Here is a 13,913-nt window from a genome sequence, read left to right on the forward strand (position 1 = left end):
AGGTAATTTGTTACATCTCATCTCCAACCTGCACCAGCTGTATTACTACTCTGAGACCTGCACTAATCAAAGACTTTATTCACCATGCTTCCGGCACTTCATTTATTCGGTACACTCATAGACTATACCTATGATCCTCTATGCCCATCACTATATCCATATCTGTATCTGAAACAAGGAAAGTCTAATTATACACCTTCATCATACATCTGCCCACCCCAGCTACATCCAATGGGTACCCCAAGAATTGTAGAGGTTTCCACAATTAATGTAGCATTCACTTCGAGTTACCACCTGGTAACTTCTACAGTGAGAACGAAAATTGCATATATAGTTTCATTGCTATCTGGGCAAGCCCTAGCATAGCACCTCTGCTGTGGGAGAATCTGATAAGACTTTGTTAGACATTTACAACTTTGTGACCACATTCATTAGCAATATTTGACGAGCCTGGGAAAACTACAGGGGGGTACACACGTAGCGATTTTTGCTTAATTTCTAAGCAATCTAGTCAGATCTGTGGTGAGTTACCGCACGGTAATAACTGGCTGTTACAACCCGTTTTTATTGCATGGTAACTTACCCATTATCGTGTGGTAACACATGGTATCCGTGAAAGAAGCACACATCGTTCCGTGTGTATGACCCATAGCAATAGCAATGCGCGGCCCCGTGCGTTGCTATCGCCGGTTCTAGATTGTGCCTGCATGCAGGCACAATCTAGTCAGATCGCTCACAAGTAAGCATCCCCCCACCTTCCCCTTCCCCTTCCCTTGCTCAGCACATATCGTGCAGTGTGCTGAGTGGGGGAGAGATGTGGCTCTCACTCAATGGGGCAATATGTGGTGAAATTTAGAACTCTGTCCAATTAACTATTACGGAATGATTAGGCACTTGTCGCAATCTTCTATCAAGGCGTATTAGGCCACAAAAATCTGTCTGAAATGTATGCTACTCAGAACCTCTCCTGGGTCTGTATACCTTCCCTGGGGGTACCATCATGCAACAGACTCTCCTGGTGACACTCATTGTGGGAGTACTCCATTCAGATACTATATACTTTCTCATTATCCCTAAGGCCGGGATACATATATCCTGGCAGACGGGATGCAGTCTGTGTGCTGAAACACACTACCCGGCTTTTGCCGGCCGGGAAAAAGCCGGACGGCTTTTTCCCGTGCCGGCATTGTAGTTAACAGTGTGAGGGCTAGGATCCCTTCACACTGCACGGCCCCGGCCCGGCTGCCGGGTTGCAGCCGGGTCTCACCACTGGAAGGTCCGGCGGCCGCCTTTGGAGCTAGTAAACCATGTGTGTGAAGGGGAGCTTTCACACACAATGGTTTTTTCTGAAGCCGTGTCTGATGCTGCGCATGCGCACAGCATCACACACGGCTCAAAGCCGTCCTGTGTGAGCGACTGCCGGTTTCTCCCGGATGGCAAAAAGCCGGACAAAGTTTGTCCGGCTTTTTGCCATCCGGGAAAAACCGGAGTGTGTGTTACAGCCCTGTCACTATACCGACAGCAGCATCCCGTCTGCTGGAATCCTCCTCAATGATTAAGTGCAGGGTGCTAGAATGGACACTTAATTCATGAGAACTCCTATTGCTTTATAGATCGTGGTATCAAATTGCAATCAGGGGTGTTTCTGAAGCTAACTCACGCCTAAGTAGTATACATTGTGTCTGGCATAAATAAAACAGCAAAATAAATCATACCACTATTGGGAACAATATTATAGGATGATTAATAGCATGTTGATGGCTGTTGTGTATAGTAAAATTGAGTGGTATACTGCACACTTAGTATAAACGAACAGTTTATTAGATCGTCCCACTAATTGGAACAATACTGTGGACACATGCATGACGCAGCTAATACTGCAAAAACATGTGACATGTAAGCACGCTGTCACAACATTCTCATCATCTAATGCCATGGGTAATATATAACAGGTGTACCCTCATAGGGTGCTATCATTTCAGGCATCAGAGATCAAAAATACGGAATCACAAATGCAGCAGCAACATACAGCTATACACCGCCGACACTGCACATTCAATGCATAAGAACAGACAACCTGTGTACACAGGCTCAGTCCAAAATAAGCAAAACAACATTGCACAGCCACAAAATGGACATAATCATAACAAACGTAACATCAATAAAATGAAAACTACTGTATAGTAGTAAAGGGTGAACCAGGGACAGGAGGGGCACACAGGGATTACTGCTGGTGCAGGCACACAGAGCTTGGTGCTGGTGATGGAGCTATGCAGACAGGGGACTATTACCTGGGCAGGGATACAGGGACAGAGCACAGAAACGATATGTCAGATGAGATCACCCCCCCGCCCATCACACACCTACATCCCTATTACCCCCCGGGCACCCCCACCCCCCTACAGACTGCCTCTATGTATACAGGCAGCAGGGCGCCCCCTGCCTCACTGCCCCCGTCCGCCTCACTCCCCCCGTCCGCCTCACTCACCATCGTACAGATCGAGGCGATCTTACGGACGGTCATCAGTACGTCCATCCGCCCTCCTCCGTAGTCGCCATGATGAACCGGAGCTCGGCCCCTGACAGCCGCAGCGGGGTCACCGGGAAAGCGCTCCGCCCGCCACTGTGCTACATTGAAAGTCAGCCTGCCGGAAACAGCAGCTGCTGCAGGAGAGTGCCCGGGACAGTTGTTCCGGGAGAGGAGGAATGTGTGACGTGCCTCAGAGACTCTGAGAGGCTCCGAGTCCTGTGGGCTATACAGCAGCGTCCAGTGCTGTGTGACTGGTAGTCCTTGCTTATGTACAGTGGCCGGCACACACACTGAGCATAGGGAGATCCAGCACACATACATTCCCTGCCATTACCTGGCTGCATATCATCATAGCTGGGTGTAATTATTCATTATTCTTGGTCACATTATGTGGTGGGAATTCAATTGTTTAATCGCGCCCGATATCCGGTCTAGTGGCGTGCTCATTAGACGATTTAAGCGGAAGATTTGCAAAATAATGATAAAGATGGAAGCCGTCTTTGTTCATAGAAGCGTTGTTTTAATATGAACAGAAAAAAATACTACCTATATGCGCTATCCGACACAATTCAATACATGAGGTATGAATAAAGTATTCACAAATATGACAGATTAATATTACAAAAGTTCTGGTAAGTTATATAGTTCTGTAAGATGAATGTTCAAAAAAAGGGAGAGATATGGTTCTTGCGAGCAACAAAGGAAATTCCACGGGGTACACACCGTACTCACGTGGGTGCAGAATGTTCAATGCTCATAAAGGTTTCTTTTTCCGGTCGGGACTTTGTTTAATGGATGTCCATTAGATGGAGCCTCTTCATGCCGGTATACGATCTCCCATATAGACCCGGAGATATAAACAGTAGAAACGCCAATGGTGTGATAGGTTTCAGCCAATGTGTGAGAAATGACTGGTAATGATGACTAGAAACTATATGGACAGGTGAAGGATTCCTAACGTACCCAACTTACATAGGCACGTATATGGATCCTTATATAAAGGTATCTTTTAACCAGTGGGAGGAAAAAGAGCGTAGAACATATCTGTAGATGAAGCGTACCCAACTCACGTTAGAAAAGATTGGATGATGCTCATAAAGGTATCTTTTTCGGGTCGGGACTTCGTTTAAAGGATATCCATTCGGAGGTGCCTCTTCATGTCAGTATACGATCTCCCATGTAGACCCGGAAATATAGACAGTAAAAACACCAATAGTGTAGTAGGTTTCAACCAATATATGAAGAACTATATGGGCAATAGAGGGATTCCTAACGTACCCAACTTACATAGGCATGTATATGGATCCTTATATAAAGGTATCTTTTAACCAGTAAAGGAGATACAGAAAGCGTAGGGGGTATCTATAAGTGAAGCGTAGCCAACTCACGTTAGAAAGGATTGGGTGATGCTCATAAAGGTATCTTTCAAGATGTTTCTCTGACGTCCTAGTGGATGCTGGGACTCCGTCAGGACCATGGGGAATAGCGGCTCCGCAGGAGACAGGGCACAAAATTTAAAAGTTTGACCACTAGGTGGTGTGTACTGGCTCCTCCCCCTATGACCCTCCTCCAAGCCTCAGTTAGGTTTTTGTGCCCGTCCGAGCAGGGTGCAATCTAGGTGGCTCTCCTAAAGAGCTGCTTAGAAAAAGTTTGTTAGGTTTTTTATTTTCAGTGAGTCCTGCTGGCAACAGGCTCACTGCAACGAGGGACTTAGGGGAGAAGAAGTGAACTCACCTGCGTGCAGGATGGATTTGCTTCTTAGGCTACTGGACACTAGCTCCAGAGGGACGATCACAGGTACAGCCTGGATGGGTCACCGGAGCCGCGCCGCCGACCCCCTTGCAGATGCCGAATAGAGAAAAGGTCCAGAAACCGGCGGCAGAAGACGTCTCAGTCTTCATGAGGTAGCGCACAGCACTGCAGCTGTGCGCCATTGCTCTCCGCACACTTCACACCAGCGGTCACTGAGGGTGCAGGGCGCTGGGGGGGGCGCCCTGGGCAGCAATGTAATATACCTATTCTGGCTAAAATATATCACATATAGCCCCTGGGGCTATATGGATGTATTTAACCCCTGCCAGGTTCCAAAAAAAACGGGAGAAGAAGCCCGCCGAAAAGGGGGCGGGGCCTATTCTCAGCACACAGCGCCATTTTCCTGCCCAGCTCCGCTGCGAGGAAGGCTCCCAGGACTCTCCCCTGCACTGCACTACAGAAACAGGGTAAAAACAGAGAGGGGGGGCACTTATTGGCGATATTTATAATATTTGAGCTGCTATAAAGGGAACACACTTATTAAGGTTGTCCCTATATATATTTATAGCGCTTGGGTGTGTGCTGGCAAACTCTCCCTCTGTCTCCCCAAAGGGCTAGTGGGGTCCTGTCTTCTATCAGAGCATTCCCTGTGTGTCTGCTGTGTGTCGGTACGTGTGTGTCGACATGTATGAGGACGATGTTGGCGTGGAGGCGGAGCAATTGCCTGTAATGGTGATGTCACCCCCTAGGGAGTCGACACCAGAATGGATGGCTTTGTTTATGGAATTACGGGATAGTGTCAGCACGCTACAAAAGTCGGTTGACGACATGAGACAGCCGGCAAACCAGTTAGTACCTGTCCAGGCGTCTCAGACACCGTCAGGGGCTGTAAAACGCCCTTTACCTCAGTCGGTCGACACAGACCCAGACACTGACACTGAATCCAGTGTCGACGGTGAAGAAACAAACGTATTTTCCAGTAGGGCCACCCGTTATATGATCACGGCAATGAAGGAGGCTTTGCATATCTCTGATACTGCAAGTACCACAAAAAGGGGTATTATGTGGGGTGTGAAAAAACTACCAATAGTTTTTCCTGAATCAGAGGAACTGAATGAAGTGTGTGATGAAGCGTGGGTTACCCCAGATAGAAAACTGCAAATTTCAAAGAAGTTATTGGCATTATACCCTTTCCCGCCAGAGGTTAGGGCGCGCTGGGAAACACCTCCTAGGGTGGATAAGGCGCTCACACGCTTATCAAAGCAAGTGGCGTTACCGTCTCCTGATACGGCCGCCCTCAAGGATCCAGCTGATAGGAGGCTGGAGAATACATTAAAAAGTATATACACACATACGGGTGTTATACTGAGACCAGCAATCGCCTCAGCCTGGATGTGCAGTGCTGGCGTGGCTTGGTCGGAGTCACTGTCTGAAAATATTGATACCCTGGATAGGGACAGTATTTTACTGACTATAGAGCAGTTAAAGGATGCATTTCTTTATATGCGAGATGCACAGAGAGATATTTGCACTCTGGCATCAAGAGCAAGTGCGATGTCCATATCTGCCAGAAGAAGTTTATGGACGCGCCAGTGGTCAGGTGATGCGGATTCCAAACGACATATGGAAGTATTGCCGTATAAGGGGGAGGAATTATTTGGGGTCGGTCTATCGGATCTGGTGGCCACGGCAACGGCCGGAAAATCCACCTTTTTACCCCAGGTCACCTCCCAGCAGAAAAAGCCGCAGGCTTTTCAGCCGCAGTCCTTTCGTTCCTATAAGAACAAACGAGCAAAAGGACATTCCTATTTGCCCCGAGGCAAAGGAAAGGGTAAGAGACTGCAACAAGCAGCTCCTTCCCAGGAGCAGAAGCCCTCCCCGGCTTCTACAAAGGTGTCAGCATGACGCTGGGACCTTACAAGCAGACTCAGGGGCGGTGGGGGGTCGCCTCAAACATTTCAGCGCACAGTGGGCTCACTCGCAGGTGGACCCCTGGATCCTGCAGGTAGTATCTCAGGGTTACAGGTTGGAATTCGAGAAGTCCCCTCCTCGCCGTTTCCTAAAGTCTGCTTTGCCAACGTCTCCCTCCGACAGGGCGACGGTATTGGAGGCCATTCACAAGCTGTATTCTCAGCAGGTGATAGTCAAGGTACCCCTCCTACAACAGGGACAGGGGTATTACTCCACGCTATTTGTGGTACCGAAGCCGGACGGCTCGGTAAGACCGATTCTAAATCTAAAATCTCTGAACCTGTACATACAAAAATTCAAGTTCAAGATGGAGTCACTCAGAGCAGTGATAGCGAATCTGGAAGGGGATTTTATGGTGTCCTTGGACATCAAGGATGCTTACCTTCATGTTCCAATTTGTCCTTCACACCAAGGGTACCTCAGGTTCGTGGTCCAAAACTGTCATTATCAGTTTCAGACGCTGCCGTTTGGATTGTCCACGGCACCCCGGGTCTTTACCAAGGTAATGGCCGAAATGATGATCCTTCTTCGAAGAGAAGGCGTCTTAATTATCCCTTACTTGGACGATCTCCTGATAAGGGCAAGATCCAGAGAACAAAAGTATCTGTGCATCAATGCACAAGAGTCCTGGGAAAAATGGTAGCTTCTTACGAAGCGATTCCATTCGGCAGATTCCATGCACGAACTTTTCAGTGGGATCTGCTGGACAAATGGTCCGGATCGCATCTGCAGATGCATCAGCGGATAAAATTGTCCACAAGGACAAGAGTGTCTCTGCTATGGTGGTTGCAGAGTGCTCATCTGTTAGAGGGCCGCAGATTCGGCATACAGAACTGGGTCCTAGTGACCACGGATGCCAGCCTGAGAGGCTGGGGAGCGGTCACACAGGGAAGAAACTTCCAGGGCGTGTGGTCAAGCCTGGAGACGTCTCTTCACATAAATATACTGGAGCTAAGAGCAATCTACAATGCTCTAAGCCTGGCAAAACCTCTGCTTCAGGGTCAGCCGGTGTTGATTCAGTCGGACAACATCACGGCAGTCGCCCACGTAAACAGACAGGGCGGCACAAGAAGCAGGAGGGCAATGGCAGAAGCTGCAAGGATTCTCCGTTGGGCAGAAAATCATGTGTTAGCACTGTCAGCTGTGTTCATCCCGGGAGTGGACAACTGGGAAGGAGACTTCCTCAGCAGACACGATCTGCACCCGGGAGAGTGGGGACTTCATCCAGAAGTCTTCCACATGATTGTGGTCCATTGGGAAAGACCAATGGTGGACATGATGGCGTCCCGCCTCAACAAAAAACTGGACAGGTATTGCGCCAGGTCAAGAGACCCTCAGGCAATAGCTGTAGACGCTCTGGTAACACCATGGGTGTACCAGTCAGTGTATGTGTTTCCTCCTCTGCCTCTCATACCAAAAGTACTGAGAATTATACGGCAAAGGGGAGTAAGAACGATACTCGTGGCTCCGGATTGGCCAAGAAGAACTTGGTACCCGGAACTTCAGGAGATGCTCACGGAAGATCCGTGGCCTCTACCTCTAAGACGGGACCTGCTTCAGCAGGGACCGTGTCTATTCCAAGACTTACCGCGGCTGCGTTTGACGGCATGGCGGTTGAACGCCGAATCCTAAGGGAAAAAGGCATTCCGGAAGAGGTCATCCCTACCCTGGTAAAAGCCAGGAAGGAGGTGACTGCACAACATTATCACCGCATTTGGAGAAAATATGTTGCGTGGTGTGAGGCCAGGAAGGCCCAGACGGAGGAATTTCAACTGGGTCGATTCCTACATTTCCTGCAAACAGGATTGTCTATGGGCCTCAAATTAGGGTCCATTAAGGTTCAAATTTCGGCCCTGTCAATTTTCTTCCAGAAAGAATTGGCTTCAGTTCCTGAAGTCCAGACTTTTGTAAAAGGAGTACTACATATACAGCCCCCGGTTGTGCCCCCAGTGGCACCGTGGGATCTTAATGTAGTTTTGGATTTTCTCAAATCCCATTGGTTTGAGCCACTCAAATCGGTGGATTTGAAAGATCTTACATGGAAAGTAACCATGCTACTGGCCCTGGCTTCAGCCAGGAGAGTGTCAGAATTGGCGGCTTTATCGTATAAAAGCCCATATCTGATTTTCCATTCGGACAGGGCAGAACTGCGGACGCGTCCTCACTTTCTGCCTAAGGTGGTTTCAGCGTTTCACCTGAACCAGCCTATTGTGGTGCCTGCGGCTACTAGCGATTTGGAGGATTCCAAGTTGCTGGACGTTGTCAGAGCATTGAAAATATATATTTCAAGGACGGCTGGAGTCAGAAAATCTGACTCGCTGTTTATACTGTATGCACCCAACAAGCTGGGTGCTCCTGCTTCTAAGCAGACGATTGCTCGTTGGATTTGTAGCACAATTCAACTTGCACATTCTGTGGCAGGCCTGCCACAGCCTAAATCTGTCAAGGCCCATTCCACAAGGAAGGTGGGCTCATCTTGGGCGGCTGCCCGAGGGGTCTCGGCATTACAACTCTGCCGAGCAGCTACGTGGTCAGGGGAGAACACGTTTGTAAAATTCTACAAATTTGATACCCTGGCTAAGGAGGACCTGGAGTTCTCTCATTTGGTGCTGCAGAGTCATCCGCACTCTCCCGCCCGTTTGGGAGCTTTGGTATAATCCCCATGGTCCTGACGGAGTCCCAGCATCCACTAGGACGTCAGAGAAAATAAGATTTTACTTACCGATAAATCTATTTCTCGTAGTCCGTAGTGGATGCTGGGCGCCCATCCCAAGTGCGGATTGTCTGCAATACTTGTACATAGTTATTGTTACAAAAAAATCGGGTTGTTATTGTTGTGAGCCGTCTGTTCAGAGGCTCCTACGTTTGTCATACTGTTAACTGGGTTCAGATCACAAGTTGTACGGTGTGATTGGTGTGGCTGGTATGAGTCTTACCCGGGATTCAAAATCCTTCCTTATTGTGTACGCTCGTCCGGGCACAGTATCCTAACTGAGGCTTGGAGGAGGGTCATAGGGGGAGGAGCCAGTACACACCACCTAGTGGTCAAACTTTTAAATTTTGTGCCCTGTCTCCTGCTGAGCCGCTATTCCCCATGGTCCTGACGGAGTCCCAGCATCCACTACGGACTACGAGAAATAGATTTATCGGTAAGTAAAATCTTATTTTTTCCCTCGTGGGTACTATTGGTCCCAAGCGGGCACTTGCTTTCCGGCAGGATGTCTTACGCCAGTGGTCCTTTCATTGTCGCTTTTCCCAGTGAAGTCCACCAAAAACAAACGAAAAAGAACCAATGGTGTGATGTTCCCTGGCCAATATCCAATTTTAACAATATATGGAGGTAATTACCCTCCTACTTAAAAAGTGCCCTATGAATCCCAGATAGAAGGATCAGTGAGGGGTGTCTCAAAAAAGTGTATTTTTTAAAAACTGATTTTAATTAAAAAAAAACAAAGAAAAACAAAGAAAAACATACACAGTAATGTATGTACAAAGGAGGTACAAATGGCTTGGGGGGCAGATGAAATACAGCAAAACAGAACCTGGGTAGTGATAGGGTCTGGACTTCCACGTTCCCAGGAACTTCACCCCCAAGGAAACAAGTGTCCTCCACATAAAACCAATGCGTTTCGACATACAGTCCTTGACAAAGACTATGTCGAAACGCGTTGGTTTTATTTGGAGGACACTTGTTTCCTTGGGGGTGAAGTTCCTGGGAACGTGGAAGTCCGGACCCTATCACTACCCAGGTTCTGTTTTGCTGTATTTCATCTGCCCCCAAGCCATTTGTACCTCCTTTTCTCTGACGTCCTAGTGGATGCTGGGAACTCCGTAAGGACCATGGGGAATAGCGGCTCCGCAGGAGACTGGGCACATCTAAAGAAAGCTTTAGGACTATCTGGTGTGCACTGGCTCCTCCCCCTATGACCCTCCTCCAAGCCTCAGTTAGATTTTTGTGCCCGAACGAGAAGGGTGCACACTAGGGGCTCTCCTGAGCTTCTTAGTGAAAGTTTTAGTTTAGGTTTTTTATTTTCAGTGAGACCTGCTGGCAACAGGCTCACTGCATCGAGGGACTAAGGGGAGAAGAAGCGAACTCACCTGCGTGCAGAGTGGATTGGGCTTCTTAGGCTACTGGACACCATTAGCTCCAGAGGAACCGATCACAGGCCCAGCCTCGGAGCTCGGTCCCAGAGCCGCGCCGCCGGCCCCCTTACAGAGCCAGAAGCGAGAAGAGGTCCGGAAAAATCGGCGGCAGAAGACATCCTGTCTTCACCAAGGTAGCGCACAGCACTGCAGCTGTGCGCCATTGCTCCTCAGCACACTTCACACTCCGGTCACTGAGGGTGCAGGGCGCTAGGGGGGGGCGCCCTGAGCAGCAATATAAACACCTTGGCTGGCGAAAATACATCACATATAGCCCCCAGGGCTATATGGATGAATTTTAACCCCTGCCAGATTCCACAGAAAAACGGGAGAAAAGGCCGCCGAAAAGGGGGCGGAGCCTATCTCCTCAGCACACTGGCGCCATTTTCTCTCACAGCTCCGTTGGAGGGAAGCTCCCTGGCTCTCCCCTGCAGTTACTACACTACAGAAAGGGGTTAAAAAAGAGAGGGGGGCACTAATTAGGCGCAGTATAACAATACAGCAGCTATAAAGGGAAAAACACTTATATAAGGTTATCCCTGTATATATATATAGCGCTCTGGTGTGTGCTGGCATACTCTCCCTCTGTCTCCCCAAAGGGCTAGTGGGGTCCTGTCCTCTATCAGAGCATTCCCTGCGTGTGTGCTGTGTGTCGGTACGGCTGTGTCGACATGTTGGATACGTGGAGGCGGAGCGGAGGCCGATAAATGGGATGTCGCCCCCTGTGGGGCCGACACCAGTGTGGATGGATAGGTGGAAGATATTAACCGACAGTGTCAACTCCTTACATAAAAGGCTGGATGACGTAACAGCTGTGGGACAGCCGGCTGCTCAGTCCGCGCCTGCCCAGGCGTCTCAAAGGCCATCAGGGGCTCAAACAACGCCCGTTACCTCAGATGGCAGACACAGATGTCGACACGGAGTCTGACTCCAGTGTCGACGAGGTTGAGACATATACACAATCCACTAGGAACATCCGTTACATGATTTCGGCAATTAAAAATGTGTTACGCATTTTCTGACATGAACCCAAGTACCACATAAAAAGGGTTTTATTTTTGGGGAGAAAAAGCAGCCAGTGTTTTGTTCCCCCATCAGATGAATGAATGAAGTGTGTAAAGAAGCGTGGTTTCCCCCGATAAGAAACTGGTGATTTCTAAAAAGTTACTGATGGCGTACCCTTTCCCGCCAGAGGATAGGTCACGTTGGGAGATATCCCTTGGGGTGGATAAGGCGCTCACACGTTTGTCAAAAGGTGGCACTGCCGTCTTAGGATACGGTCACCTTGAAGGAACCTGCTGATAAAAAGCAGGAGGCGATCCTGAAGTCTGTAATTACACACTCAGGTTATACACTGAAGCCTGCTATTACCTCAGCATAAATAGTGCTGCTGCAGCGTGGTCTGATACCCTGTCAGATAATAGCTAAGACAGGGATAATGTTTTGCTAACATTGAGCATATTTAAGACGTTGTCATATATATAAAGGATGCACAGAGGGATATTTGCCGGCTGGCATCCAGAATTAATGCAATGTCCATTCTGCCAGCAGGGTATTAGAAACCTGGCAGTGGACAGGTGATGCTGCATTTAAAAGGCACATGGAGATTCTGCCTTATAAGGGTGAGGAATTGTTTGGGGATGGTCTCTGGGACCTCGTATCCACAGCAACAGCTGGGAAGAAAAATTTTTACCTCAGGTTTCCTCACAAAAGCCTAAGAAAGCACCGTATTTTCAGGTACAGTCCTTTCGGCTTCAGAAAAGCAAGCGGGTCAAAGGCGCTTCCTTTCTACACAGAGACAAGGGAAGAAGGAAAAAGCTGCACCAGTCAGCCAGTTCCCAGGATCAAATCTCTTCCCTCGCTTCCTCTGAGTCCACCGCATGACGCTGGGGCTCCACAGGTGGAGACAGGTGCGGTGGGGGCGCGTCTCGGGAACTGCAGGGACCAGTGGGCTTGCCCACAGGTGGATCCCTAGGTTTTGCAAGTAGTATCACAGGGATACAGGCTGGAGTTCGAGACGACTTCCCCTCGTCGTTGCCTTCACATCAGCCTTGCCTGCTGCCCTCGGAAAGGTAGTACTGGCGGAAATTCACAAGCTGTACTTCCAGCAGGTGAAATCAAGGTACCCCTCCTTCAACAAGGCCGGGGTTACTATTCCAAAATGTTGTGGTACCGAAACCAGACGGTTCGGTGAGACCCATTCTAAAATTGAAATCCTTGAACACTTATATACGAAGGTTCAAGTTCAAAATGGAATCGCTCAGGGCGATTATTGCAAGCCTGGAAAATTTCAGGGTATCACTGGACATCAAGGATACTTACCTGCATGTCCCTATTTACCCTCTTCACCAGGTGTACCTCAAAATTGTGGTACAGGATTGTCATTACCAATTCCAGACGTTGCCGTTGATCTGTCCCCGGCACTGAGGGTATTTACCAAGGTAATGGCCGAAGTACTTATCCCGTACTTGGACGATCTCCTTATAAAGGCGAGGTCCAGGGAGCAGTTGTTCGTCGGAGTAGCACTATCTCGGGAAGTGCTACAACAGCACGGCTGGATTCTGAATATTCCAAAGTCGCAGCTGGTTCCTACGATGCGTCTACTGTTCCTGAATATGGTTCTGGACACAGAACAGGTTAAAATGCGTTTCTCCCGGAGGAGAAGTCCAAGGAGTTGGCGTCTCTAGACGGAGACCTCCTAATACAAATACAGGTATCGGTGCATCAATGCACGCGAACCTTGAAAAAGATGGTAGCTTCTTACGAAGAATTTCCATTAGTCAATTCCCATGCAAGGGATCTGTTGGACAAGTGGTCCGGGTCGCATCCTCAGATGCATCGGCGGATAACCCTGTCTCCAAGGGCCAGGGTGTCGCTGTGGTGGTGACTGCAGAGTGCTCATAGGCTGGGGGGCAGTCACACAGGGAAGAAACTTCCAAGGCCTATGGAAAAGTCAGGAGACTTCCCTACACATAAATGTTCTGGAACTATGGGCCATTTACAATGCCCTAAGTCAGGCTAGACCCCTGCTTCAACACCGGCCGGTGCTGATCCAGTCAGACAAAATCACGGCGGTCGCTCTTGTAAACCGACAGGGCGGCACAAGAAGCAGGATGGCGATGGCAGAAGCCACAAGGATTCGCCGATGGGCGGAAAATCATGTGTTAGCACTGTCAGCAGTGTTCATTCCTGGAGTGGACAACTGAGAAGCAGACCTTCTCAGCAGATAAAACCTCCACCCGGGAGAGTGGGGACTTCATCCAGAAGTTTTCCAAATGATTGTACACCGTGGGGAAAGGCCACAGGTGGACAGGAGGGCGTCCCGCCTCAACAAAAAGCTACAAAGATATTGCGCCAGGTCAAGGGACCCTCAGGCGATAGCTGTGGATGCTCTGGTAACACCGTGGGTGTACCAGTCGGTGTATGTGTTCTCTTCTCTGCCTCTCATACCCAGGGTAATGAGAATAATAAGAAGGAGAGGAATAAGAACTATACTCAATGTTCCGGGGGGCCAAGA

The 13,913-nt window shown here is 49.0% G+C and overlaps 1 protein-coding gene across 1 annotated transcript in view; it reads right to left on the minus strand.

Moving 5' to 3' along the window:
- Window positions 1–2,700, minus strand: part of LOC134948910 (ubiquitin carboxyl-terminal hydrolase 12-like) — a 190,347-nt gene extending 187,647 nt beyond the window's left edge. Inside the window, exon 1 of the mRNA XM_063937190.1 lies at window positions 2,489–2,700. Within this exon, the coding sequence (XP_063793260.1) occupies window positions 2,489–2,536 (48 nt within the window). The 5' untranslated portion in view covers window positions 2,537–2,700. The remainder of the gene's footprint in view (window positions 1–2,488) is intronic.
- Window positions 2,701–13,913: the final 11,213 nt, after the last annotated feature.

Source organism: Pseudophryne corroboree, chromosome 8 (assembly GCF_028390025.1).
Source record: "Pseudophryne corroboree isolate aPseCor3 chromosome 8, aPseCor3.hap2, whole genome shotgun sequence".
NCBI classification, from domain to species: Eukaryota; Metazoa; Chordata; class Amphibia; order Anura; family Myobatrachidae; genus Pseudophryne; species Pseudophryne corroboree.